Source organism: Rousettus aegyptiacus, unplaced genomic scaffold (assembly GCF_014176215.1).
Source record: "Rousettus aegyptiacus isolate mRouAeg1 unplaced genomic scaffold, mRouAeg1.p scaffold_m13_p_1, whole genome shotgun sequence".
Lineage (NCBI taxonomy): Eukaryota > Metazoa > Chordata > Mammalia > Chiroptera > Pteropodidae > Rousettus > Rousettus aegyptiacus.
Window position 1 is genome coordinate 6,965,191 of NW_023416284.1, and position 27,985 is coordinate 6,993,175.

General features: G+C 50.8%; 2 protein-coding genes across 9 annotated transcripts; one reads left to right on the top strand and one right to left on the bottom strand.

The window, feature by feature from the left end:
- LOC118609373 lies at nucleotides 1–1,803 on the bottom strand. The gene is made up of 2 exons (XM_036228792.1): nucleotides 604–1,803; nucleotides 1–455 (listed from the first exon to the last, which is right to left on the bottom strand). Exons 1-2 carry the CDS (start codon nucleotides 1,135–1,137, stop codon nucleotides 351–353), a joined length of 639 nt encoding a protein of 212 aa, XP_036084685.1. The 5' UTR covers nucleotides 1,138–1,803; the 3' UTR covers nucleotides 1–350.
- On the top strand, nucleotides 726–27,165 carry MFN2 (mitofusin 2). 8 transcript variants are annotated; one of them, XM_016149430.2, is made up of 21 exons: nucleotides 735–864; nucleotides 1,862–1,976; nucleotides 2,091–2,230; nucleotides 2,623–2,704; nucleotides 6,991–7,169; nucleotides 10,620–10,755; nucleotides 13,321–13,483; nucleotides 14,120–14,244; nucleotides 14,414–14,522; nucleotides 14,608–14,715; nucleotides 15,790–15,943; nucleotides 16,178–16,245; nucleotides 16,381–16,502; nucleotides 18,380–18,506; nucleotides 18,913–19,017; nucleotides 19,283–19,385; nucleotides 19,848–20,068; nucleotides 20,749–20,904; nucleotides 22,498–22,694; nucleotides 23,537–23,671; nucleotides 25,058–27,165. In XM_016149430.2, exons 5-21 carry the CDS (start codon nucleotides 6,995–6,997, stop codon nucleotides 25,125–25,127), a joined length of 2,274 nt encoding a protein of 757 aa, XP_016004916.1. In that variant the 5' UTR covers nucleotides 735–864; nucleotides 1,862–1,976; nucleotides 2,091–2,230; nucleotides 2,623–2,704; nucleotides 6,991–6,994; the 3' UTR covers nucleotides 25,128–27,165. The 8 variants fall into 8 exon arrangements, with proteins under 8 accessions (XP_016004917.1, XP_016004916.1, XP_016004920.1 ...); XM_016149434.2 differs by having other exon boundaries at nucleotides 2,184–2,230; XM_016149428.2 differs by lacking the exon at nucleotides 2,623–2,704.
- Nucleotides 27,166–27,985: the final 820 nt, after the last annotated feature.

A 27,985-nucleotide genomic window follows, 5' to 3' on the forward strand; every position in this document is an offset into this window, starting at 1 on the left:
ATTATCACTTTAACACGTAATCAAAACAAAAATATTAATGAGATCTTTACGTTCTTTTTTGGTACTAAGTCTTACAGTGCATCTCTTTTTGCACTAGGGGATCCGAGGCCGCATGTGGCTGGTGGACGCTGAGCTGGAAAGCCGTAGGCTTGGGGCCTTCCTTGCTGTGGCTATCAGATCTCTTAACTGCTGTATGCTAGTGCCTGGCACATAATGAGGCCCAGTGATCTGCCATATGTGAGCTGGGGTGATCTCTCTTAGCCTCCTGGGACTGTTGTGAAGGTTAAATAAAATGAGGTATGTTAAATACCAGCTCAAAGACTGTCGTTGCTATCCTTACTTCCTCAAAGTCAATTGAAGGGCAGCCGGCCCACGCTTCCTCTTGAGAGCTTTTCTCTAAAATTACAAAACGCAGGCTTGGATTCCAGAGCTGGCAGAGGCCTTGAGGGCAGGCTCTGAGACACAAAAGGGAAGAGCGGGAACGGTTATCTAATATACGCCCTTGTTTTCTTTGCCCCTTGACAGCTCGAGGCCCCGCCCACTCCAACCCTGCGCCCGGCGGAACTACAGCCCCCAGGATGCAGCAGAAGCGCAGATGCTTACGTCATCGGCCTGGGACGTCCGCGCCGTGAAGGAGCGCGCTGAGACGCCTTTCCAGGCGTTCAGCAGGCGGACCCTGACCTGTAAGGAGTGGTAGGTCCAACCAGCTGAGGTCGGCGTCCATCGACTCACCCAGGCCAGAGCAGCAAAACTGCGGCGGCTGGTGACGCGGTCATCCTCCCTCCTCCTCCCGCCTCTCTTCTCGGTGGCGCTCGCTGGTGACGTTGGGGCTATCATGGCCGCCGCGAGGCCGGGAAGGTGAAGGTGAGAGGGCGAGCGAGCCGTGGTGGTGGGGACCGGCCCGGCACAGCCTGCTGAATCCTGAGCAGCCTGGAGTAGGCCGGTGGAATGCTGGGTCCCCCGGGCTCTGAATCCAGGCCGGCGGGCGTCCCCACGCTCTGACCGCGACGCCGGCCCGGCCCTCTGGCCCTGAGAGGAGAGGGCGGGACCCGGGCTGGGGAACCCCTGAGACTCCTTGTCGCCCCCGCCTTCCCAGGCTTCACGGCCGGCACATTTCACCCCCTGCCCTTTCTCCATTCCTTATCCAGCCCTTTATATTAGCCAGCATTTACTCACTACATGATAAGGGACCACGTTCATGACTGTAGCGCCCTGCCCTGATGTCCCCCACGTTGGGCACTTATTATACTCTGGTACAGGCGTCTATTTACTTTTTTGACTTCAAACAGGAGGGTAAGCCCCTTGAGAGCAGGAACTTACTTTTTTTTTTTTCTTTTTTTTTTTTACCCATCCCTAACTGCAGCGCCTAGTGCACACTGAGAAGGCACACAAATGCCAAATAATTAGCTGTTTGCATGAAGCCAAAGCCGCCTACTCCCTTCTCTTGCAGTCCTTCATTGCCCTATTTCTTTAATTTCTCTTATCTTCCGTCTTTTCCTCCTCCCAGAAAGCTCTCTGTTTATCGCCTTTCCCACCCCTTAGGCTGGAGTAAAGCTGCTCCACATAATTGAAAACAAGTGAGCTGTGGAGTCAAAGGGAGGTGATATCTCAGTTCTCAGCTTTGCCCCTTAACTAGCCTCCAAATCTTAAGTATTCCAAGCCTCTCTTTGCACCATAGAATTGAGAATTAAGATCTTTTACAACATTCGGCATGCATGGCTTTCAGTAAATTCCACTTCTTTCTCATCCCTGTCTTCTCATCTGTAGTCCTTAGTTGCATAGATCTGAAGCCCAGTCCTTGTCCTGCTCCGTCCTCTCACCCATGTGGATTTGCCTTACTGGGTCCCCTCTTTCTTAACAGCACATGACTGACCAGCATGTGACTGAACACGTGTCTGTGCACACCCAGGATTGGCCCCACACCTGTGTTGTGTTTTTCTTCAAGGCACTTAACATATCACTGTGAACCTCAATGAGTAAGCTTCCCTCAGGGATGAGTTTGTTTGGCTTTATACTTGATTAGACATGTTTTGCATGCTTTTTTTTTTTTTTTTTGCTGCCTGTTGACATGTTCCTTTATCTTTCCAAAGTTGGAATTGGTGGAGTCAGCACAATCAGTAGCCAACTTCAACCTAAGACAGGACAGAAGAGAACTCAAAATCTTTTCATCTTTTTGCCTCCAGCGATGTCCATGATGCCCACCCTGTGAAGGTGTCTCACCATCCAAAAAGTAAGTGGTGGCTGTGGCGTCTGGCACTCTGGATCTGGGTTGAGTGGAAAGGGGTGTGCTCTGTTAACCATCCAGTGGCAAGTCTCTTGGACGGGGTCATCTTTGTGCAGAACTGGCATTTTCCAACCTGTGTTAAAAAGTGATCTCCTTCCTACTTCCATGGAGAATTTCACTGGTTGCTGAGAGAGCCTGTTTAAAGGTTTACAGTTCAGAAAGTAGATGGGATCTCTGGGCTCCCTGAAGAATTAATCTCTATCTCCCTTGTTCGTTTTCTGTTGTGCTGGCTCCACCCTCCCCGCTCTCTGCCCAGCAGAGATTGGCTCATTATCAGCTCTTCTGAGAGTCTGCTCTGTCCCCTTTACCCTACATACTCTTTTGTTTCAATTTCTCAGCCTCTCTGTTCCAGTTGTGGCCGCAGACGATCCGTGGATTCATTTTATTTTCACTGCTAGGAGTTGCTCTGCATAAACCTGGGTAAGGAGGTAGTGTGGATTCAGGGACTGTGCTTGGGATCCAAACACCTTGCAGGGAATTTTGCTACTGCTCTCCCTATACCCAAGACACCTAATACTCCTTAACTAATAGCCTGGATTGATGCAAAGCTTTTGATTACCTTGGAATGCTAATAGTTTCAGTTTAGCATTGGGTTTGGTTCTGGTCTTAGTTTAATATTTGTTATTACTGTGTGCACAGCAATTTTTGGGGGTTGAAATGGGAGCCTACCAGGATGAATGAGGCTTTTCTCCAAATATGATCCTCAGGATTATAAAAACTTAGAAGAGGTTCTTCAGACAAATTTGTGAAGGCTGCGTTAAGTACAGTGAAATTAATGTCTTTGCAACAGGCCGTGCTTCCCCATGCCTTTACTGTACCCAAATGGAGAGGGATTATAGCATACAGTGTTTTAAAAATTGATTTTACATGTAAAACTGGGTGTACTGGAGTGCTGTGGACCACAGTTTGGGAAATGCTACCATAAACTGTCTGAAACCATGACTTTCAAGAGTACGTTGCAGCACTCGGCTCAAAACATGCCGCTTAGTGTACTGCTGATATTGGAGCTGGACTCTGGCCCAGCTATGTTTGGGCGACCTGCCCCATGTGCCTGCGGTGAATGTTGCGGTAAAGTGGGGACTATCAGGGTTTTCCAGAGGAGGAACAGGAACCCAGCTGCCTCCCACTACTCTGGAAGGCTAGGAAGCCAGCAGGCGAAGCCCCAAGATAGTGGGTGCCTTATCTTGGCTTGTATGGGTGTATTTTGCAACTTTGGTCCATTTACGCACCAAGTACGTCCAGCTTGCTCTTTGGAAGGATTAAATCCTGTAATCTGAAAATGTTTGTTCAGTTCTTGACTTACTGAGCTCTAAATACTAAAAGAGAAGCTTAGTCAAAAGCTGCTTTTCAAGAAAGAAGTAGATTATTTCAGGGATGGGAGGGTAAGAAGGTACTCTTCCCTTAAGAGGCATTTACTAACTCAAACCATGTCTCACGTTTGTGGAGGAGGAAAGTAGAAATGGAAATAGGTCACTGCTCTGTGTCAGAGACTGGCTTTCTAGAAGCTCATAGGCCAGACAAGGAGATAGAATGTGGTGAAAACAAAAACAAAAAACAAAAACCCAAAATCTGATGAGGTTGTATGTCCACCATGGAGACATCAGGGAAGGCTTCATGGAGGGGGTGGCACTAGAGTTGGGTCAGAATGACAGTAGGAGTCAAATGGGAAAAAGAAAAGAGTTCCAGACTGAAAGCAGCATGTATGGCACAAGCATGGAATCTCAGCTTGGGAATTAATAGCCAAAGAAATCGGAGAGGTTGGAGGCCTTGGAGGTTCTGTGTGAGAGGTTCCACATGAGAGGTTTGGGGCATGCAGCTGCACGTTGGGGAATAGTGAGAGCGGGTCAGCTCCTGGATAAGCCGAAGTCCCAGCAGGCCTTGTAATGTTGACCACTGAGCTTTTACTCGCGTGCATGCCTTTGAATCCTGCATTTACTGAACACTAATGCTTTTGGTTTCATATCCTTGGGCTTGCAAACAATGGCCAGAACTTGAGAGCACTTGCTTCTAAAAGCCCAGCTGATCTCAGGGAAACTTGCTGCTTTCAAGCAAGTCACTTCTTGGACCGGGCACTGTTGATCCTCACCCCTGAGCAGACCTGTCTACTCCATCCTCATGGCAGCGGGTGGGGGAGTTTGTGGGTGTGTTGGTGGAGACTGGGTGTTGTGATCTTGCTGGTGGAGTTTGTTGTCGCTTTATAACACCTAAAAGTACCTTCGAGTTTGTAATATGACATCCTCAGTCTTCTCATGGTCCACGTGGTATCACGTTTGTTGTCCACACAAGGAAACCAAGGCTGTGCCGTTAAATAACTTGCTCAAGCTTATACAGCCCAGGAATAGTACAGGTACTTTTTGAACCCAGCTCCGTCCCCTTCCAGAATCTTGTCATCTACAGAACTACATCACACCCCATCTCAGACCCCTTTTCTCCTTTTGGTGGCCTTCCTCTTCTGCTTGCATGCGTCCGCTATTTCTCTAAGAGTGTTAGGGCCATTGTAAGCCTGATTTCAGTGCATTCTGCTTTGGAGGAGCCAGTGTCCCTCCTTCTTAGTGTCCCTTCTCAGAGCTCTGCTGTCTTTTTTATTTAAGTCCTTGACATGTGGCCTCCCTGGTAAGAAAATTTCACTCAGTTACGGTGTTTTACTGAGGAGGAAGGTAGAAATGGACGCACAATCACTTTGCGTCCAGATATCATTAAAATTGCAAAATAATTTGTGGGTCTAGGCAAACAATGACCAATTTGTGGATTCTCATTTCCCTGTGGGTCTCTCTGTCTTTCTGCCCACTCTTTGAGATGGTTAGTTTCTAAGAGCACGTTTTCAATTATTATGCCAAGTTTACTTTTTCTAGATGTTCTTTCTGCTTCTCAAGAATTTGTTCAATACCCTTTGCTGCGCTTTTGAAAGTTTCTCATACATGCTTACTCATGAGCCACGCCTTCTCCTTTCTCAGATGGAGAGAGCTTGGTAGGGTGGAGAGCTGATGATGCTGTGATTAGGGCTGCCTGAGAGGGAATGGCAGACCGGAATTTGCTGGGCGTTGGGGAGGGTGGAGCTTGGCGCAGGCACACTGCAGCTCATTCTGGGAGGGGCCTTTTTCCTCTGACTTCCCAGGATCCGAGGGCTCTGCTGGAGGAGTAGCTCTGCGCGTGGTGGTATCTCTCTGAGGTGCGGTGCACTTCTAGGACCAGAGATTCTCAGCCACATTTGGGTGCCATCTTCTCCAGTATTTCTCTGCCCCTTTTGACTTTGACCAAAAAATCTCAAGGACTTTGGAGTCAAGTCTTGCGACCCCTAACATGTTACTGCTATGTGAAAAAAATAGGCCGCGAAAGTGTGTGTGTGACTGAGAGCAAGAAACCTACCCACACAGCAATGGCTGTGATGGTAAATGTTAACTACTTGTTATGGGTTGGTGATGTCGATGTAAGAACTTCTGTACTTACAGAAAAATTTTATAAGTTTATTAGAGTTTATTTGAGCCAAACTGAGGACATGCCTGGAAGCAAGACTGAGAAAATGCTGACTGAGAACATGCTGTGGAGAGTGGCGGTTTTGCAGTTCTTTCTATGCATTTGGAATGAAGAGGGAATATAAGGACGATTATGTGACGTCCAGTGATGATCGATTAAAGAGGCAGGGAAAACAACGCCGGGAAATGTCTGATAAAAAGTAAAATGGAGAGATACATGCTTTAACATCGGTGAATACAGAATAGTTAACTTACAGCGAATGCAGATGGTACATGGACAAGGAAATCACGTGCTCAAGAAGGCGGTTATGCCTGCTCAGGGTCTGGAAAAGGATTACTCTGGCATTTCAAAGGTGCCTTAAGGTAGATTCCCAAGAACAAAAGGTTAAGGCAAAGAGTAAGCTTTTACTAAGGAATTTATAGATCTGAGGCGTGACTGCCCATCTTGACCCGCCCAGTTAGGAATTTATCACCAGATTGTCCTGTGAGCTTGCTCTCAGTCACTGAGCTTGTCAGTTACTACACATTCCCTTTTTTGTTCACATTGGGCTTATGGATTTTTTTTTTTTTTTACCTTTAGTTTCCACATTTCCTGCTGTGCGTATATTGATAATGAGGGAGACCAATAAATATTTTTAAGTAAATTGTAGACTATTTGAGAATCATCCCCCTACGCACTCAAATTTTGGAAACCAAAACCTGTTAGGAATTAGGGCCTTTGGGACCTGGACAGCAGAGTGGCCACTGGAGGGTGTTGGGAGTCACTGACCTTGACTGTCACTTGGCTTTTCACCGTTTTTAATATTTAGCGCTTTTTCTCAGGTGGGTGATAGGAAATGAGATTTCCGTTATGCTTTTCTGCCTCAGACACAACAGAGGGCTTCTCTGTTTGTTACCTCGTGATTCTTCCCCCTCTCTCTGTGGTGGGGAAGGCAGGGCCTGTCACAGTTCAACGGGCAAGGCACATCCAGCGCTAGGCCTGAGCCTGGGGCCCTGGCTCCAGGGTCTGATCGCCTATGCTGTGTGACGAGGAGATTGGCCTAAGTGTCCTGAGAGGTCCTCTCCTGCTCTTGAGATGCTGGTTCTTATCTCACTGCCCCTGATCTAGTCCTGGAGGGCCCCATGTTCTCGGTGGACCAGAAGGCTGGTCCCAGTTCCCCTGCTGCACCCTGCCCTGGCAGAATGTCCTGAGCTCGGTGTTTCTGGGTTCACTTATGCTGTCTTCTCTTGCAGCGCAATGTCCCTGTTCTTCTCTCGATGCAACTCCATTGTCACAGTCAAGAAGGATAAGAGACACATGGCTGAGGTGAATGCTTCCCCACTCAAGCACTTTGTCACTGCCAAGAAGAAGATCAATGGCATTTTTGAGCAGCTGGGGGCCTACATCCAAGAGAGTGCCACCTTCCTTGAAGGTGAGTTAGGTAACCTGCTGAGCCAGATCGACCCCTGTCACTTTCGGTATTTATGTGGCAGGATTTGAGGGCGGACAGGTACAGCCCTGCTCTTGGGGAGCTCATACTCAGATGGGTTGTTACCTTCAGCAGTGCTTTGCTCTTGGAATCATGTGGAGTTGGGCTCCAGGGAGATTCACCAGGAAAACAAGGGACCTGTCATTTAAGAATTCTATGTATTTCATTTCCTTTAATCTCAAGGCGTAGGTGAATCTTACCCCCGTCTAAAACACAAGCAGATTGAGGTTTTAAGAGTTGTTCGATACTTTGTAAGTGACACAGGGGAACTTTACCCAGGTGTCTCTGACTTCAGAGCTCGGGTGTTTTCCTTGACCCGGTTCTGGCCGCCTTAATACTGGGCCCCGTCTCGGTGTTGGTTGTTCCTGACCAGGGTGTCCTCGCTCTGATATTTTTAGACAGGACTATGAATAGGAAACTTGCATCAGCGGCACCTTTTCCATTAGTTACTAATTTGAGCCCGACCTGTTGTCCCTGCTCTATAAGTAGAGAAGGACTGGTCCCCTGGGTCCTGCTCGGTCTGAGTGCCAGCTCCAGCCACTGGCTTTCTCAGTCTCCCTCTATAGAGGGCACACCCTAGCTCCAGGTCCTGGGATCGTCAGGAAAGACCCAGTAGCTGAGTCTTATCTGCCCTTTGTTTCCTCATTTATGAACCAAGGGGCTCAGGTGAGACCAGGGGTTTTCAAATTCTAGTCTGCAGAACCCTGGAAGTACAGCGGAATTGTCCCAGGGTACACCCCTCTCCGCACTCTGCTTTCCACTAGAGTGGCTTGGCTTCTGGATGGTTTACATGTCATACTGCTACTTAAAAAGAGGGGAATATGTCCAGTGCTATGGTCTGAACGTCTGTGTCCCCCCAAATTCACATGGTGGAACCCTAAGTCCCAATGTGCCGATGTTGGGGGTTGGCCTCTGGGAAGTGATTAGGTGATGAGGGTGGAGCCCTCATGGATGAGATTTATGTTCTTATAAAAGAGACCCCAGGAAGCACTCTAGCCTCCTTCCACCAGCTGAGGATACAGCGCGACGTCTGTGAGCTGGAGGAGGGCCCTCACCCGGCCAGGCCGGCACCACCATCCGAGGCTTCCAGCCACCAGAGCTATGAGCAGTACGTTTCTGTTGTGTGTAAACCACCCATTCTGCATCCTGAGAAAGGACTGGCCGTGCCCTGCCCTTAGCACGATGCTTGGAAGAGAATGTATTCCCTAAATATTTGTTAAATTTTAAAACCCCAATTTTAAAGGTATAAGATGAGTGGTTGAAATTATTCCAGTTCATTACTCATTTAGCAGTAGCTCTGGTGTGCCTGGCACTGGGCTTACAGGGACAGGGCAGACCAGGCCACTGTTCTCTCTGAACCCACACTAACCCTCTGAGTCACTTACACAGATGGTACTGGAGACAGACAAGTACGTAATGAAGGTGTTTATGTGATGGCATCTGGAATGGGTGTTTTGATTTCTCTTTTTGTGAAAATATGAGGCCTCTGCTATTGGGCTGGAAGAGAGAGAGCTGGAGGGTTGATGTGTTTGGGATTGCCCTGGCGGAAGGGGGGCGGGGTGGTTACTGCCTCGGGACTGAGACTGTGTTGACCTGCTGGCTGTTTCTTTTACATGTAGCCAGCCACACAGTTGAGAGCCAGCTTTCTCTGAGGTGCATTCCAAGGGTGAGGCCTGCATGCCCATCTAAGGGAGGAATGTTGATGGGTCTGAGGCAGAGTGACCAGTGGACATGGCGAGACCTTGTTGGTTTAGTCACTTCCTGTCATGGCACCAGCTGTAGAGGAAACTCACTGGGCAGTCTCTGAAGTGTCACTTGTGCTCCGGTTGCTGTGGGAATGTTCTCAGGGTGAGGCCCGTCAGCCCAGTGGTTCATAAGTGTCTTAGTCTGTTTGGGCTGCTATAATAGAAGTACCACAGACTGGTGGCTTGTAAACAACAGAAACGTCTTTCTCGCAGTTCTGGAGGCTGGGAATAAGGTCACGGCATCAGTGGGCTTGGTGTCTGGTGAGGGCTGACTGCCTAGACTGCTGACTTTTCTCTAACCTGACTTGTAACCACATGGCGGAAGGGGCCGGCTAGCTCTCCCAGGTCTCTTTTATAAGGGCACTAATCCCAGTCGTGAAGACTCCACCATCGTGACCTCCCGAAGGCCCTGCGTCCCTATGGCATCATACCATGTGCATCACGTGGGGGGATAGAAGCATTTAGTCCATTGTAGCAGGAGTGTGGTGAGGGGCCGAACTCCTGTCCGCCCTCCAGCCAGCTGGTGCACCTTCCTCGTGCAGGTACTAGATGGGATAGGAGCAAGATCTTGCTCAGTTGCTCCCGTCTGTCATAATTTGTTATCCGTATGCCTATCAAGGGCACTGGGGAAAAAACGACGCAGTGATCCCAGGGTCTGTTCACTTGGCTAACTTGGTGCTCCTGCTGAGCGCTGGGTGCTGGGATCAGACAGTTTGGCCCTCGCGTGGTAGGTAGATGATGCAGACAGATAAGCCGGACGGTTACACTTTGGGTAGTAGGTAAGTGCCGAGATTGAGACTGGAGAAGTACAGAGTGCTTTCGGGAACACGGGCAAGGGCACCTGACTCAAGTTTGGGGGGTGGGGGAGATCGCAAAGGCTTCCTTGGTGCCGTGCAGTCCACGCTGGACCTGAGGCTAAGTGGGAATGAGCCAGAGCGCCCCAAGGCTGAGCATTCGTTCTCCAGAGTGGGGTCGAGGGCAGCATTGAGCAAAACGCCCAGAGCGATGAGGCAGCATGGCACCTGAGGGAACGCGGAGAGGTGGACTGCGAGGCAGCAGGGTGGCAAGAGGCCTGCTGGAGTAGGAGGCGGGGCCCGGTCGGAAAGGGCTGCAGGGAGATGCACAGGGACCGCGCAGCCAGACCGCCTGGCCCGGGCCCGGCCATTTACTAACTCCGTGTCTGGTAAAGGACACCGTGCTTGAGAAGTGATCGGCGCCTGGCATGTAGTGAGAATTTTGTTAAGTAAAAAACAAAAAAGTAAATGACGGCAGTTAACGTTTGCATATTCGTCATGCAGCAGCCACCATTTGTAGCACTTTTGTTTTTAATTCATTTAATCCTTGCGATGGTTATACGAGGTTGGTACTGTTATCTCCACTTTAAGGGTGAAGAACCGAAGACCCAGAAAGGTTCATTTGCCTGAGGTTACAAAGCTAGAATGGGGTGAGAATGGGCATGCTTCTGCTTGGCCTGCAACCCAGGCTGTCTTTCTCTTGAGAGTCAAGTCATGTCCTTGACCGCTGCTCTCCCGCCCCAGAGCTGGGAGTCTGGGCTGACAGGAGCCTTGGTGGTGAACTCTGTCCCTTCCAAACCTGTGACTGGAACTCCTTAGACCAGATATTGACCTATTTCAATCTCCACCTCCAGACACCTACAGGAATGCAGAACTGGACCCTGTTACAACAGAAGAACAGGTTCTGGACGTCAAAGGTTACCTGTCCAAAGTAAGAGGCATCAGTGAGGTGCTGGCCCGGCGGCACATGAAAGTAGCCTTTTTTGGCCGGTGAGTCCTCGAAGCTCTCGCACCTTCTTTCTTCTTGACTGGGCGTGAGGAAAGCGGGGCGGGAGGCACTTAGTAAAGGTGACAGTCTGAGCACCCCAAGGTGTTCCTCTTTTTTAATTTTTACTTTTAGCCCGGGGACCTCATATAAGTTGAATCATACAGTATTTGTCTTTTTGTGACTGGCTTATTTCACTTAGCACGATGTCCTCAAGGTTCAGTTGCGTGTGTGAGAATTCCCTTCCTTTTTAAGGCTGAGTAATATTCCAGTGTGTGTATCTACTGCATCTTGTTTATCCATTCATCTATGACGGACACTTGGGTCGCCTCCACTTTTTGGTTATTGTGAATAGTGAGTGCCACTGTGAACATGGGTGTACAAATATCTTTCTGAGGCCCTACTTTCATTTATTTTGGGTCTATACCTAGAAATGGAATTGCTGGATCACATGGTAATTCTGTTTTTAATTTTGGAGAAACCACTGTGTTTTTCACAGCGGCCGCACCAGTCCGTATCTCTACCCGGCGTGCAGGGTTCCAGTTTCTCCACACCCTCTCAGTTCTTGTTTTTTTGCAGCTAAGCTAATGGTCGTGAGGCAGTGCCTCACTGTGGTTTTGTTTCCCATTTCCCTAATGATAGTGATGATGAGCATCTTGTGCTGGTTGGTCATTTATATATTTTCTTTGGGGAGATGCCTTTTTAAGTCCTTTCTCCATTTTTAAATAGGATTGGTTTTTTTCGTTGTTGTCCATTTGTAGTTCTTTGTGTATTCTGGATACTTACCCCTTACGAGATATATGATTTGTAAATATTTTCTCTCATTGTGGTTTGCCTTTTTACTCTGATGACTTTGTTCTTTAAAACAGAAGTTTTTAATTTTGACACAGCCCAGTTTATCTATTTATACCTTCGTTGTCTATACTTCTTGGTGTCATATCCAAGAAATTGCCAAATCCAGAGTCATAAAGCATTTCCCTTTTTTCTTCTAAGAGTTTTATAGTTTTAGCCATTAGATCTCCTTGTTACACTTTGAGGTTCTGTAGGCCTCTCTGGAATGTTCGTCATGCCACTTAGCAGTTCTCTAGTTCTCAGCAGACACTGACAGGTGTCCTACAAATTGAACTCAGTTCTGACACTGTCTACCTGGGCATAGGGTCTGATCCCAAGGTAAGGGCTCACTCAGTCCCACAACACTGCCCCCACTTTAGACGCTGTTTGGAAACCTATGCTTCTGACAAACTGGCTATAAATCGGAGGCTCCCAGGACCCCTGCCTCAAGTTTGATTAATTTGCTAGAGCGGCTCACGTAGCTCGGGGATACGTTTACTTTTGCTTACCCGTTCATTATAAAGGGCATTGCTATACAGGACACAGATGAACTGTCAGATGCAGAGGCGCATGGGGCGAGGTCGGGGGAGGTCCCGAGTGCAGGAGCTCCTGCCCCAGGGAATGGGATGCACCCTCTTCAGGTGTGTGGATGCCTTCTTCACTCCTAAAGCTCCTCAGATCTCATTGCTCAAGTTTTTATGGGGCTTAATTTGGAGCCTTCTCCTTCTTCCCAGAGGTGGGTGGGTGGGGCTGAAGGCCCCCACTCTCTAACCACTTGATCTTTTTGGTACCCAGCCCACCATGAGACTATCCAGGGAGCCCACTCCGGGTCACCTTATTAGCATAAACAGGTTTGCTCAAATGGGGCTCCTTGTGAATGACAAAACATTCCCATCATTCAGGAAATTCCAAGGGTTTTAGGAGCTCTGTGCCAGGAACTAGGGACAGGGACCAAATATTTTATAATACCACAGCATCTTAAAAAATAATAAAATCCCATTCGTGGAAAGAAAAGGCACCCAGACAGGTTGGGTGTGACGCACAGCTGAAGCCTGAGGAGTCCTGCCTCAGGTGACCTCCGGTGTGGCCCTCTGCTCCTCTGGGCTGTCATTTCTTTATCTTCACCTCAGAGGTGTGGTCCTCACCTCCACCGAGCGGCCAGAGCAGGCGAGTCTGCTGGATGGAGCTGTTTTCAGGCACCGGAATGGAGAAAGCGGGCATGAGAGGCAGGAGTGCCGCAGTCTCTCGTTGCCAGTGACCAGCTGGGACGGATGAAGTGGGGCTTCGTGTACGCGGTGCAGCATGGTGGGGGAAGAGCAGCAAAATAGGGCTTTTGTGGGAACCAGGGACTCGAGGGTCATTCAGTTGAGGTCACTTAGACTGAGGATGACACCCCTGGGGTTTTAAGTAGAAGGAGTGAGTCTCCTTCAGGGGGTCTCCGTAAGTGCTGCTGAGAGGCTTACGGCTGGTGGCAGGTCTGTTTAAGGACAGCTTAAGTGTCAGCGTACGGGCCCTGCACCGTGCGAGCCCCTTGCAAGTTGGTTTATATTGAGAACCAGGAGCACGTCACATGCCCAGGCCAGAGGTGTTTGTCCACCCATTTTCATAAACTCAGAGCACCCACCCTGCCTGTCTGGGCATTGTCGAGAACAAGACTTTGGACTGCTAGGTTGGTAACTTGGTCGTAAAAGCCCAAAATGCAGATTTTGGTGAGGTCATTGACAGCTGATATTTCATAGGACGAGCAATGGGAAGAGCACCGTGATCAATGCCATGCTCTGGGACAAAGTTCTGCCCTCTGGGATCGGCCATACCACCAACTGCTTCCTGCGCGTAGAGGGCACAGATGGCCACGAGGCCTTCCTCCTCACGGAGGGCTCAGAAGAGAAGAGAAGCATCAAGGTGAGGGTGCTATGGCAGGGACCGTGGTGGGGACCACGCAGGGTGCAGCGTGCTGCCCGGCCTTTCATTCCTGGGCACCAGTGCGTCCGTTGCGAGAGGACTAATGGCCCCTCTCAGGAGAGGGCAGTGCCTGGTGGCGGATGTGGGAAGCCCTGTTCCAGCCTAGCTGTCGTGGAGGAGGTTCTAAACCTGGAGCACCGGGAGTCAGGAGCGCTCAGTCCCTTGTGTACTGCCAGGCAGACGTCTCACTCTTCTCTTTGCAGTAAAGAGAGTACGCGCCCGCATCTGCTCTGCGGTTCTGACAGCCGCCAGGGGCTGCGCGTTTACCTTTCTGAGAGCCAGTCGCATTCTTGTGTGGGGCCAGTTGCTCATTTCGGTTCACAAAGACAATGCAGAGCACTCTCAGCTTTAGGACAATATCCAAGAAAGAAGCTTAAAAGAAGAATGAGGAATAATTGGTTGTTATCGGCAACTCCCAGCTCTGGATTTTTTATGCGTTAAATGAAGGAAAAGGGGTAGCAGACCGGGCAGCAGTCTCAGGCCACTGCGCCATGCCAGGCAGCACAGGAACTGTGGCTGGTGACTCGTCCTCAGCCCTGAGCTTTCTTTACCTTTCTTTCTTTCTTTTCTCCCCAGACTGTGAACCAGCTGGCCCACGCCCTCCACCAGGATGAGCAGCTGCATGCTGGCAGCCTGGTGAGTGTGATGTGGCCCAACTCCAAGTGCCCACTGCTGAAGGATGACCTCGTGCTAATGGACAGGTAAGAGGGAAGGTGCCTCTTTAGGAGGTCCAAAGAGGGCACCAAGTGTCCCATTTCTGGATCATCCAGGCCAGTATCCCCTGGGCCTTGTCGTCGCTTTATGTATGCATTACTGCTTTTGGTGAAGCAGTCTGTGTGCCTGATATTGGTTTACTACTGTCACCTCTAGCCCTGGGATCGACGTCACGACAGAGCTGGACAGCTGGATTGACAAATTTTGCCTGGACGCTGATGTGTTCGTGCTGGTGGCCAACTCGGAGTCCACGCTGATGCAGACGGTAACCCCTCCTCCACCTGCTCCTGCATTCCCAGGGCCTTGGCTGGCTCTGCCCCTCCTCCACTGAGGTCTTTCCTCTCCTCCAGGAAAAGCAATTCTTCCACAAGGTGAGCGAGCGCCTGTCCCGCCCCAACATCTTCATCCTGAACAACCGCTGGGATGCATCTGCCTCGGAGCCCGAGTACATGGAGGAGGTCGGTGCCTCTTTATTCAGCAATTTGGGGACCATCATCCCGTGTATCTACCCAGGGTGCCTTTGTGCACAGCCAGGCCTCTAGCCGTGACTGCTGAAGGAATTTCATCGCCAAAGATTTCCCAGGTGTCCCTAGGGTCACTGTGGCGTCTTCTGTAGCTTTAAATACATTCCTTTCACTTCTCCATTCACTCTCCTGGATCCCTCCACTCCAGAAGTTTTCACCCAGTCCAAAAAGCATCCCCTCCACATGAGCTGCACTCTTGTTTCGGGCCAGTGCTCAGTTCGGTTCGTAAAGAATCAATCATCACAGAATAGGCTCAGCTTTAGGAAGACATCTAAGAAGCTTAAAAGAGGAATGAAGAATAATTGGTTCATGTGTGAAATGAAAGAAAAAGGAGTAATGGATTGGTAATGTGAGATGATAAAGTGTGCAGTCAGCCAGGCTAACATTGAGCAGTGTGACTTTGGTATATTCCTTAACTCTTCTGGCAAATTCTTCACTGGTGAGATGGATGTAATAGTTATAACGAGGATAAACTCTCAGTGTTGAGAAAAGCGCCTGGCATGTGGCAGGTGTGTCCACGAGAGGCTGTTACCATTTTTAAATTCTGGCAGTAGAACCCTAAGCCTTCAGCACTGGACAGGATTGGGTGGCGGTACCCATCCATTTCTTAAGCAAGGTCCTGGAGGACTTGGCTTGTCAGCACAGAGCTCAGGTTTAGTTTTCTCAAACCCCCAGTTCCTTCCTTTCTAGGGCACCAAAGTGACACTGTATAGGTTCTAACAAGAGGCAGTTTGGGACATGTTTTAGCATTAATGCTTATATATGCATAAAATATATTTGGCAGGCCATACCCCAAGAAACTCTCATGACCATATTAGTTCTAAGGAGTTTAGTATCCAGAGAACAGAGGTGGTGAGAGATGGTTCACTGTGTATGTTTGTACCTTTTGAATGCTGAACTGCGTGACTATATTGCTTGTTTTTTGGAAAAGAGATAGTTGTGGGCTGTTGGCTCCCATCGGCCCATCCGCTCCACGTGGTCACATACACCCATCTGCTTGGGCTCCAGGTGCGGCGGCAGCACATGGAGCGTTGTACCAGCTTCCTGGTGGATGAGCTGGACGTGGTGGATCGAGGCCAGGCTGGAGACCGCATCTTCTTTGTGTCTGCCAAGGAGGCGCTTAACGCCAGGATCCAGAAGGCCCAGGGCATGCCCGAAGGAGGTGACTATGGAACAAATTTCCTCCTTTCCCTGGTTGAGACGTTTGGTCTCGTGTTAAGTCAGCTGGTAGAAAGTAGTTCTGAGACTGAGGTGGTGAAAAGAGCCTCGAGTGAGCAGCTCTTTGCTTCGTGGCCAGAGTTTAGCCAAGTGTCCAGTCAGCTTGGCTTTGTGAGTTTTCACCATTTTCCTCTGCTGCCAAAGTGATTTCTGGGCTAATGCTGTGCGATTCTCCTAGGGGGCGCTCTTGCAGAAGGCTTTCAAGTGAGGATGCTTGAGTTTCAGAATTTTGAGAGGAGATTTGAGGTAAGTCCCTTGATTCTAGTATCTGGTGATTCTGGGCCTCCCCACTTGTCACAGGCCATGTCCCTCATCAGTAAAAGCTGGAGCCTGGTCCTTGACTGGTGGCCTCCCTCAACACACGCCTCTTACCTGTTCCAGGAGTGCATCTCCCAGTCTGCGGTAAAGACCAAATTTGAGCAGCACACCGTCCGGGCCAAGCAGATTGCAGAGGCGGTCCGCCTCATCATGGACTCTCTGCACATCGCGGCTCAGGAGCAGCGGTAAGAGCCTGGGACCTCGGACAGGTGGCGGGCAGCGCTGGGAGGTGGTCGCCCTCCCTGCCTGGAGACGGGGCCCCAACATGCATTGTCCCACTGGCAGAGTCGAGTGTCTGGGTTCCCATGCAGGTCCTTTTCCTCAGCCGCCAGGCCATGCTCAGTAGATCCACATGGAGCAGCCTGGTGGCCGGGCTGTTGGGTGTCCGTCCCATTGGGCCTGTGCCCCTCAGGGTCATGTTGAAGGCCTCGGGCCAGTGCTGCCCTGAGTACTGCAGCCGTCCTCAGAGCCGGAAGCAGAACACTTTTTTTTTTTTTTTTTTTTAAGTAACTTTTGGGGGGAGATAGTAAAATATAGGAAAGTACAGAGAATAAGATATAAACATCTCACTTCCACCACGCAGAATTGACAGTGTTTGCTTTATCTTTTAAGTTAAAATAAAAAAGAAAAAAAAATGCATTTGATTCGTCAGCCCCTAGTTCTGGTGTCGCCCTGCCTGCTCCTTAGAGGCAGCCGTGATCAGGAGTTTGGTGTGTACTCGTCCTTTCTACATAAGTCCTGAAGGACATGCAGGGCTGCGTGGTGTGCGCTTTAAGTGTGCAGACACGGCGCCCTACCGTGTGTTCCGGCACCAGGCTTTTCTTTCCACTCTGCGTTGTTTTTGCCCTTATCTTTGCTGATGCGTGTTTATGACTATTAACTACTGTCGAGTATTCTGTTATGACTAGACCTCATTTTCCCATTGATTTTCAGATTTTGCTTTTTATCTATAGCAAACCCTCCTGCAGTGGATCCCATTTCACGTGTCTCCTCCCATACATTTGTACGAGTCTTTCTGGTATTAATCCCTGGAGGCGGAATTGTCCCATTTTGGGGCACATGCATTTCCAGTGTGATCTAGTATTCTTTGCTGCTTTCTGACATGCCTAAACCCATCCGCGGTCCCACCAGCAGTATGTGCTGGAACTCCCATTTCCCCAGCTCTCACCAGCGCGCGAGTCGTGGGGATTTTTGCCAGGCTTCCTTTTTTTTCCCCCTCAGCTTTATGGTTTCCTCTTTGTTGATGTGCTTCCTACCCTCCCTCGCCCCCAGTTTCAGTCCCTTTCATCTACCCCAAAAAAAGGTGGTGAAAGGAGAGGATTGTTGGGGTTCTGAGCTCCTTTCATAGTTAGGGAACAGAAACCATAGCAATCTCTGGATGAGGCAGGTTGGCAATCAAGAAGTCAATAGATAGGAAGGCAAAGAAAGGAGAAATAGTTACTGGAGGCCGGACACACCCACCCACCCCGTAAACGCTCCTGGAGAAGAGGCACAGACACCCGAAGTCCAGGTCCTGAAGGGAGGAGGTCAGGAGGGGGCTGCCTCTTTCTTTGTAGAGCGGGACACCCCCCTCCCACCCACTGCAGGGGTAGCAGCTTCATAGACCAGGGCTGCTTCCATCACGATGTGCAACATACAGAAGGAAGCCCTCTCCATGGGTTCCTGGCGTAGCCGACCCCTTGGGAACCCCTTTTGCCAGGCTTCTTGGTGAAGAGTATGACCTCTTTCGTTTCCCTGATCACTAGTGATAGTGAGCATTTTTTTTATGTTAATTGGTAAAGTTTGTTCTAAACCTCTGAAGTCACCCTCCTCGCAGTCGCCCTCCCTGCAGTCACCCTCTCATCTTCCAAACGGGAGACCTGAGAGCGAGCGGTGGGCGCCATCTCCCCCTCATCCCCGGGGAGGGGAGGAGCATACCTCTGGGCGTGTGCATGAACTGCCAAGGCCCCCTGGCCTCGCCGTGGCCAGGGTCACACTGGGGCCCCACAGGCCTGGCGTCCCCTCTTGCTGCCCCGCTTAGTCCAGCGGGGACCTGGGTCTTATAAGCAGCACCTTCTCTCAGGGTTTACTGCCTGGAAACGCGTGAGGAACGGCAAGAAAGGCTGAGATTTATTGACAAACAGCTGGAGCTCTTGGCACAAGATTACAAACTGCGAATTAAGCAGATTACGGAAGAAGTCGAAAGGCAGGTGAGAAACGGGGAGGAGGCACTTTGGGGAGATTCGGACTCAGTAGAGTCTAGCGTACTGGCAAAGTGAAAAAGCAGCCTCATCTAGGGGGCTGCGCAGCCTTCCGGGGGGAAACTGGGGCCCTGACGCAAGAACGCAGAGTCTCCCCTGGGTTCGCTGTTCCGTTTTATGACCCCGGGCAAGTTTCTTTCCTCTAGACTCCCTTCTCCAGATCTTAGATGAGCCTTTGGTCAGCCAGTCTTTTACGTCCCTTCTACCTCAAGAGCTTTAATGCCATGGGTGAGCTGAGGAAACCGCTGTTTGCGGGGAAGGAGACTCAGGCTGTCAGGGTCTGAGACATAGGCCCAGTGCTGCAGATTGGAACCGCATTCTCCCATGATGCTCAGCAGTGCGCTTCCTTCCGTAGGTGTCGACGGCGATGGCCGAGGAGATCAGGCGCCTCTCTGTGCTGGTGGACGAGTACCAGATGGACTTCCACCCTTCTCCAGTAGTCCTCAAGGTTTACAAGAACGTGAGTCACTAAGTAGCAGGCGCTCTGTGCGGGGCCCGCATTCGTTCCTTGTGGCCACTGAGTGGCACCATAGGCGGTGATTAAGCTCCTGCTGGTCCGTGTCAGGGCCCCTCGGCCAGGAAGATGAGACCCAGGCCTCACTCAGCTTTCCATGGTCACCTGGTGGGCACGGGCTGGCCAGCCTCAGATCTCCTTGTCCTTGACTTCCCAGAAGGGACTCCTGACTGAGGGTGCTCCTTCTCTTAGCTCCGTCTTCTGGTTGCAGGAACTGCACCGCCATATAGAGGAAGGACTGGGCCGAAATATGTCCGACCGCTGCTCCACAGCCATCACCAGCTCTCTGCAGACCATGCAGCAGGAGATGATAGGTCAGCGCCGCAGGGGAACTCGGGACCTGGGCTCTGGGCTGCTCAGAGCTCAGCTTTGGAGGCCTTGCCACAGAAAGAGTGACCTTTTCTTATCTTCGACTCTTACGATGAGTCAGCTTGATAACCTTCAAGCTCTAGGTATACGTCATGAAGTTCATTCCACATTTAGGCTCCGGAGCTGTCCTGTGTTACCACAGGACTGTCACAGGCTGAAAGTTTGGCCTGCTCCTTAATCCACATGAGCCATAAGTGTTAGCAGGGATGGAGCCTGGGTCTGCTTACCTGGGAGAGCTGGCCTGCTGCCCCGACTGCAGCTGTTCCCTGCCCCACAGTCCACTTGTCTGGTTTCAAGGCAGAGCCATCAGCGTCCCTGGCCGTAGCTGGCTTGGCCCTGCCATGAGGTGTGGCACTGGCGTGGCACTTGGCGGAGCTCATGAACTTTCTCATTTCTCTTCCCGACAGACGGCTTGAAACCCCTCCTTCCTGCGTCTGTGCGGAGTCAGATGGACGTGCTGGTCCCTCGGCAGTGCTTCTCCCTTAGCTACGACCTGAACTGTGACAAGCTGTGTGCTGACTTTCAGGAGGACATTGAGTTCCATTTTTCTCTTGGGTGGACCATGCTCGTCAATAGGTTCCTGGGCCCCAAGAATAGCCGCCGGGCCTTGATGGGCTACAACGACCAGGCAAGCAAAGTCCCTCACCCGTGGGCAGCGCAGGGGGTGGCCTGCGCCCTGCCTCCAGACACACGAACTGTTCTGGAAGGGATTCCTCAAGGTCAACAGCTGGGGCACATGTGCCACCCACAGTAGGCCACGGTCAAGGTTTCTGCCATAAATCAACCTAGCTTTATCCTAAGCACTAATATTAGTGAAATTATAAATACTAGCTGTATTTTTTTGTAACACATTAAAGTAACTATTAGACTATTAGTACTATTAAATTACATTAAGTGCTATGAAGTAATTGTCATTATATATAACTATCAAACGTAGATGGTCTATAAAACATCTACCTATGTGCTGCTTTTTTAACATTTTTATTTTACACCTCTTGGCTGTTTACTACTTGAATTATAGCTCATACTGTTCTTGGCACATATCCCACACTTTGGGGAATTATGCTGAAGCATTCCATGGGGGCCGCTGTCACACGTTGGGGTTTCCCATGATGCCCACCTTTGAGCTGGCAGGTCATCATGGAACTTAAATCCTCTGCAACTTGTGAAGCTCATTTTCTCCCTTTTTGCCTTTTGCAAATTGAAGAGCCACCTCTGTCCCTGATCCAGACCCCTCAGCCTTGAGGATTGCCGAGGGTTCCATTGAATGAGCCCCATTCTTCTTACCCTTCTCGTTTATCTCCTCAGGTTCAGCGTCCTGTCCCTCTGACACCAGCCAACCCCAGCATGCCACCCCTGCCTCAGGGCTCCCTCACCCAAGAAGAGCTCATGGTTTCCATGGTCACTGGCCTGGCTTCCCTGACGTCTAGGACCTCCATGGGCATTCTCGTTGTTGGAGGAGTGGTCAGTGACAAGCCCAGCTTGGGCGGGGGTTGGGGAGGACAGGTGGGTGGGGACTGAGGGGCACAGCTCTGGGGATCGTCCCTGTGTTGCCTCAGCATTTCGCAGTGGGCACAGCGTTCGCAGCCTTAGCCATTTGATGTATTTATTGACTTGAGTCTTGCTCAACTAACATGACATTTAGATAGGACCATTTCTATTTTATAGGCGAGGAAAGTCTGTAGTTGGCTGGCAAAGATTCACACAGAGGATTTGAGCTTGTGCCCCATTTGACTCCAAGGCCATGTGCTTTCCCCTGTAGGGCCTATACTACATATTGGGTAGGGAAGTGACCTGAGAAATTGACAAACTTGGGTTCTAGAGAGGTGGGCGTGAACCGAGAGTAAAACTTTTAATGGTTTAAGACAAAAGAGGGCAGGCTGGGGCCTTGAACCCTTGTCTTTCCATCGCTTGGTTTTATGGCCTTTTCTTTTCTACCCTCTTGGAATTACAGACTGTCTTTCTTGATAACTAAGGTGTTCCCCATGTCCCGACCTAAAATAGATTTCAGCCAGAATAACTTATACCTTGAGTTTTCTTGATGACGTGGGCAAATTCTATCATGGACATTTGACTCGTAGAGCGCTGACAGGCTGTATCTGTAACCAAACTGTCAGGCTCTGCATTCTCAGCCTGTGAGACTCGGGGTAGACAGAGCCAAGGCCCCTCTCTCTCTCCCTGTCTGCAGAAGGTTCTTTCATAGAGGTGACCTAGCAGAGGTCAAATGCTGACAGTTGATGATCATGTAACCTTTTACGATATCTCACTTTACCTAAACCTTGTGAATTGGGCGGAGGCTGTTATGCTGGTTTTGTGAGGAAATGGGTGTACAGAAACTCATCCAAGGTCACACAGCCACGATGGCAGGCAGCACTAGAACCTCGATTTCTGGCTCCAAGTCCAGGGCTGTGTGGATGTAGCCACACTGCCTTGAAGTAAAATATTACAAACCAGACCAAAGGAAGCCATCCGCTGGGGACCACTGTGTGGAATTCACCTTGTCAGCGTCATCGTTACATTTATCTTGAGGAAGCCTGTGCCTGAATCTGCGTTTCCGGCCCCAATACCCTCATCTCTCACTTCTCATAAGCAACGTGCACAAACACTAGTGGAAACATTAAATTTCCCTCTTTTTTTTTTTTTTTTTTTTATTTAAAGTGAAGCAACTCCTGGTTGACCTCACAGATTACAAGGATCTTGTCATCTTACAATCCCTTATTTTTAAAATTTTTTTCGCCTACAGCACACGGTCTTCCTAGGTGGTCTCTCCAAATACTAACCGGGCCTGACCCTGCTGAGCTTCCGAGATCAGACATGATCGGGCTTGTTCAGGGTAGCTTGGCTGTAGACAAATTTCCCTCATTTTTAAACTACAGACAGTCCCTGCCTTCTGGCCTCAGTGGGCTTGGAAGAGACGTTGAAAGTGGTGTTCTGAGTCGACACACAAAGGCTCATTGAATGGGGCCCTTGCAGAAGTCCTGGCAGCGACCGGACTTGCCAGGAGGCTGGGCGGTGGGGGGGCAGAGGGCTGTGCCGCTGACCGCTGTGCCTCTGCAGGTGTGGAAGGCAGTGGGCTGGCGCCTCATCGCCCTCTCCTTCGGGCTCTATGGCCTCCTTTACGTCTACGAGCGGCTGACCTGGACCACCAAGGCCAAGGAAAGGGCCTTCAAACGCCAGTTTGTAGAATATGCCAGTGAGAAGCTTCAGCTCATCATCAGCTACACTGGCTCCAACTGCAGCCACCAAGTCCAGCAGTGAGTGTCCTGTCAGTCCTGCGGGGCCAGCGCCGGCTCCCACGGTTCAGAACTTCCCTCTGGGTTTCCTTCTAACCTCGGTGTGGGAACCACTGGGTCCTGAGCATTTTCTGACCCTGGCCTTGAGCTATGCATTGCTACCTTGAGGCCAGGGATGGGGAGAGCCATCTCTCCAGGGACACCTATGTCCTTGGTTGGGACCAAGTGGGTGTCTGGTCCCCCAAGGAAGGAGGATGGGGTAGACAAGTGACATTACTTGTAGGATCTTTTTAAAGGTTGCCTTGAAGGGCTTGGATTGTGGATGAAGCTTTGTCGTTCTAAGTCGCAGCCCGTTCTCCATGGTATATATACTCGGGTGGGAATGGATCGCTTGAGCTGGTGGACAGGGATGACGTACTAGCTGGGCCCTTTGCTAGGCATTTTGCACCTAATTTTTCAAATTCTCCAACCCTTTAGAAGCAGACTTTTGTACCCTCGGCATCTGCTTTTTTAAAATGGAGAAATAGAGACTAATAGGTTTAAGAGTAGTCACTTGTCCCCTGTCTGCTGATTAGCAGCAGAGCCAAGGTCTGCGTTCTGGTCCCTTATGCCCAAACTTGGGCGTGCTGCTTTCTGCCTGGTTCTCACACAGGTGATGCCGAGTGTGCGTGGGGGTCGTAATGTGAGTAGTCTCAGTAGGGGGTGGGGGAGATTCTGCCAAACAAGGACCGGCGTGAGGCAGAGCCACCAGCAGGTGACAGATGGGCCCAGCTGCTGCTTTGCTCATGGTGGGTTGGATTTAGCTCCCAACAGTGTTCTGCAAAACAGCCACATAACCTGGTTGGTCCCAACTCTCTTCTCAGGGAACTGTCTGGGACTTTTGCTCATTTGTGCCAGCAAGTCGATGTCACCCGGGAGAACCTGGAGCAGGAAATTGCTGCCATGAACGAGAAAATTGAGGTTCTCGACTCACTTCAGAGCAAAGCGAAGTTGCTCAGGTAAACGTGACCTGGGCGGTGGGAGGCGGTTGGCTCGTGTGCGGTGCAGGCGCGTTGGGAGCTTCGCTGCTTGTCTGTGTCTTGGGCGTGGACACAAACCTCTCTGGTGGAGATTTAGCTCACTCGTGTGTTAAAAGTCAGCTGAGCACCTGCTGGGTGCCAAGTAAGACGCAGTCACGGCCCTCACTGCAAGAGCCTGGAGGGCAGTGACTGCGTCTTACTTGGCACCCAGCAGGTGCCAAGTAAGACGCAGTCACTGCCCTCCAGGCTCTTGCAGTGAGGGCCGTAGTGGCTGCAAAAGAAACAAAACAGCTTGGGACTGTGAGGTTACAGCTCACTGGCATCTTTTCCTTAACCGCAGCATCTCAGGCACTTGACACGAGGTGTTGCACTCAACCTTCAACAACCCTTCAGGGCTGATCATCATTTCCATTTTATAAAAAGGAAAATTGGGGCCTACAGAGGTTAAATAACTTGTTCGGAATCTCACAGTAAATGGTCAAGCTACAAGTAGAAGAATCTGGGTGTGTTTGGCTCCAGTGTCCTCTGTCACTGCATATTAATTATCCTTTATTGTCTACTGTGTGTTGAGGATACTGGGCTAGACCCACCGTACATATCTTACTCCACTTCCCTTTGGGCCCAGGGAGGGGGGCATGTCAGCATTTTTATCCCAGGGAAGCTAGTTCGGTGCAAGCAACTGGCAGAGCTCAGATTGGAACCCAGATCCTGCACGGGGTCTCTGTAGAAATTCAGGGTTTGCTCGAGAGAGTATTGATCTAAAGAATCAGGATCAGGAGTCCTGGGTTCTGGTCCAGGCACTCGTGTTCAGGCAAATCACTGAGCTTTCTTTCCTGTGTCATTGTTTTCATCTGTAAAATGAAATAAGATTTCATGACACAGCCACAGAGCTGAATGTAAAAGTACTCTGCAAAAATTCTCGGCCCACTCAGCCCGAGATAACATCAGCACGTGGGGACCCTGCGCTTCCTGCCCCCGCTCCTGACGTCAGCACCCCGGGGGAGCTGCATCAGAGGACACCACCCCAGCCCCCTCAGCAGATGAATGGACTTCCCCTTCCCCACTGCGACATGCCTCCCGCCCACCACTCTAGGCAGACATTTTTCTAGGGACGCTGCTCCTCCCCTGGGAACTCTCAGGGTGTGTGTGGGAGGGTGTGTGTCTGCTGCTTGTCAGCCACTGGGACAGTGAACCTGAAGTGGGGCAGGCGGGAACACTGAGTTCCTGCTGGGTGGTCTCGGCAAAGCAGACACGGCCCGATGGTCAGAAAATCCTGCCTTTCATCGGCCCGTAGGAAGTGGTTTCACCTTTTTAGGCCTCACTTTATCAGCTATTACTACTAAAAAAATCACCGTTTCTTTGCAGGAATAAAGGGGGCTGGATGGACAGTGAACTCAACATGTTCATGCACCAGTACCTGCAGCCCAGCAGATAGTGGGCAGCCGGGAGCCGGAGCCTGCCTGGAGGAGGGGTGGCGCTGCCAGCCGCGTGGGGCCTCCGCCAGGGCCACGTGCGGCTCCCGTCCGCCGCCGCCGCCGTGAGAATGAAAGCACCCACTGTCTCGTACCGTTTTGAGCCCTTCCACACTAGTTACTTTCCCCCCTCCTGCAGGAAGATTTTCGGCTCATGTCCCTAAAGGAGACTTTTTTTTCCCTAACGACAACTGTGGACAGCGTGGTACCGAGGAGTTAAGTCTTCTCTTTGCTTTGTCAGGTTCACTCGATAGTCATCTGAGTGCTCAATAAGGCCTTGGGTCTCCTAGCGCTGCGGAATGCCTGCCGGAAGCAGGGGGTGAGGCAGGCAGCTCCCCCTGCGGCCAGTACGAATCCGGACCCGAGCACGTGTGCGCGCCTCGTGCCCAGCACACCTGCCGGAGGGCCACCTTCGGGGATGGTTGGGTTTCTTCCCAGGTTGTATCTGCAGTGGTTCCATCCCAGAAGGTCTCATGGCTTGTGTGTCTGGTCCTTCAGCTTTCCTGCTTTGTCCCATTCGCAGAGCCTTTCAGACACGTCTGGGGGCTCAGTACAGACACCTTGGGTTTTAGGTCGGGTGGGCCCTGAGCCCCGAGGGGGAGGAAAGATGCTGCAGAGGCAGCTGGAGCGGTGAGAAGAGCTCGGGAGCTAGTGTGCAGGGGTTGTGTCCCTGACCTATGCGCGTGGTGTCCGAGGGGCTGCTGTTACCATGACGACGAGGGTGGTCCCTCCCTTCTCTTCATTGTGTCCTTTGTTCTAGTTTCGGCCCTTGGCCTATGTAGGTTGGTTTTATTCTTGGTAAAAAAGGGATGGCTTGGTCCAGATTGTTAAAGGATGTAGTAGAAGGAAAGATGAGGAAGGAAGGGGACCGTGGCAGCAGGCTGAGAGGAGTGGGCCCCACTCAGGATGCCTGGAGAATGCGGAGTTGATGCAGAACTGTGCCCTGCACGTGACCTCTCTGAGGGGCTCGGGAGCTCTGAGAACACACCCCACTAGCTTGATTGCATCCTTGTTAATGCCTCTTGAGACACATCCCCACCCCCACCTTGGCCCAAGCTGCCCTTGGCCACCAGTCCTTTGGACTAAGCCTCTAGTGCTAGTGATGCTGCAGTTGGCCAAGAGACAATGTGGGAACCCCAGGACCCGACCTCCCACCTTCCCCAATCTCTCAAGCCTCTGACCGATACCCATGTGGCCTCCTGTTGACTTTCAGAACTGTTTCCTGTGGTTGATTTCAGGGATCGTTACTGGTTGAAGTGGGGGCAGGTTCCTGTCTCCAGTGTTAACTGGGGCATGCAGCTTTTGGGTGGCAACCTTTGCAGTGCAGGTCAGAGAACATGCTAGATCCCAGCAGCACCTCTCCCAGAAAGGCGGGGCTCAGGGCCGGGATTTGTCCTGCTCTATTGAATCCACCGCTCTCCGGCCTGGGGGATGTGAGTTGGTGGCCTCTGCTCACTAGTGGGTGGCCGCGCAGGGGCATCCTCTCCCGGTACCTGCTGGTTCTCCAGACCCTCAGTCTGCCCTCTTTTGTGAAACAAAATGGTGGACTTTGCCAGGGCTGGCATGCGGTTGGGCGACTTTCTGAGCAGTTCACCAGGCCTGGGTGGTGGCCACCTCACAGTGTGCCAGAGAAGTCAGTGTCACACAATTCCAATGAATTTTGTGCTTTTGGGGGGGAAAATCATTTAGAGTAACTGAACATGAATTTTTTTGAATGTAGCTCCCAGGCAATGAATGAAATTTTGAGCTTCTTATGCAATAAGTAGAACGCAACGTGTACCGCTGAGGGAGAGACTCTTTCTGAAAGAGCCGTGGCAGAAAACACTTTTATTTAATGCTGCTGACTTTGTTCTCTGTTTTTATGTTCACTTGCCGGAGAGCAAGACACGCTTGACACAGCGAGTTTTTTCTGATGTATTTAAGGTGACGTATTTGCCTGAATTACTCCTGTATCATTGCCGATAATATTGGAAACTAAAATAAAACTAGTTGGAAACCCTTTGTGGGCTCTCCTCAGTTTACTATGCTTCTGCAAGCTGTATTTTGAAATGACCTTGACTTTATTTAAGGGGAGTTCCCATTGCAGTCTGCCTGTGGGTTCCTTCTCGGTCTTAGAAGGAATCAGATGCTCTCAGCGCCTTAACTGATCGTTAAGGACCCGGAAGTCTAGAGTGATTTCTTTACTGATTTCGCTGTAAGTTGAAACCATTCATTTTTCACTTAAAAAGTCATTACTCAGACTGGTCATTACTCAGAACTTGGTTGCGACCTTTCTTTCTTGTTTTTTTGACGGGCCCTCAGTAATGGCTGCAGGCATGAATACTCAGTTTCCTTGGCCCTCCACACCTGTCCCCTGGGCTCCTGTCCCTTTCAGAGGCCTCTACATCTTGGTGGATGGCAGCCATATCCTTTCAGATTCCCAGGCCGCAAACTCGGAGCATGAGCTTGGACTCCACCGTCACTTGCTGCACCCAGCTTGTCGGTTCCTGCCTGCAGTGCACATGCCTAGACCCGACCACTTTCCCCGCTCCACCACAACTGCCCCCTGAGGCGGGTTACTGCCCCCTCACTCGGGCCCTCCTCCCGTCTCTCCATGTTTGTGTCAGAGCAGCGGCCCGAGTGACCTTGATGCGGATTTGAAATAGAACTCGGCTCACGTTACTTCTCTGCTCGAAACACTGCTCTGGCTCCCTGTCCCGCTCAGAGCAAAGCCCCAGTCCTTGCAGTGGCCTTTGGAGGTCTGCACTGCCGCGAACCGCCCCTCACCCCCCGATGCCTCTGCTTCGGCCACACTGCTCCTTGCCGTTACTTGAAACTACTC

Excerpts from the sequence above, each read along its gene's own strand:
- MFN2 (XM_016149431.2), top strand. The coding sequence starts at position 6,995 with ATGTCCCTGTTCTTCTCTCGATGCAACTCCATTGTCACAGTCAAGAAG. Across the intron at positions 14,523-14,607 it reads AGTCCACGCTGATGCAGACG|GAAAAGCAATTCTTCCACAA; the intron begins GTAACCCCTCCT and ends CCTCTCCTCCAG. Across the intron at positions 18,507-18,912 it reads CGGAAGAAGTCGAAAGGCAG|GTGTCGACGGCGATGGCCGA; the intron begins GTGAGAAACGGG and ends TTCCTTCCGTAG.
- LOC118609373 (XM_036228792.1), bottom strand. The coding sequence starts at position 1,137 with ATGGAGAAAGGGCAGGGGGTGAAATGTGCCGGCCGTGAAGCCTGGGAA. Across the intron at positions 456-603 it reads GGACGTCCCAGGCCGATGAC|AGCCTGCCCTCAAGGCCTCT; the intron begins GTAAGCATCTGC and ends TTTGTGTCTCAG.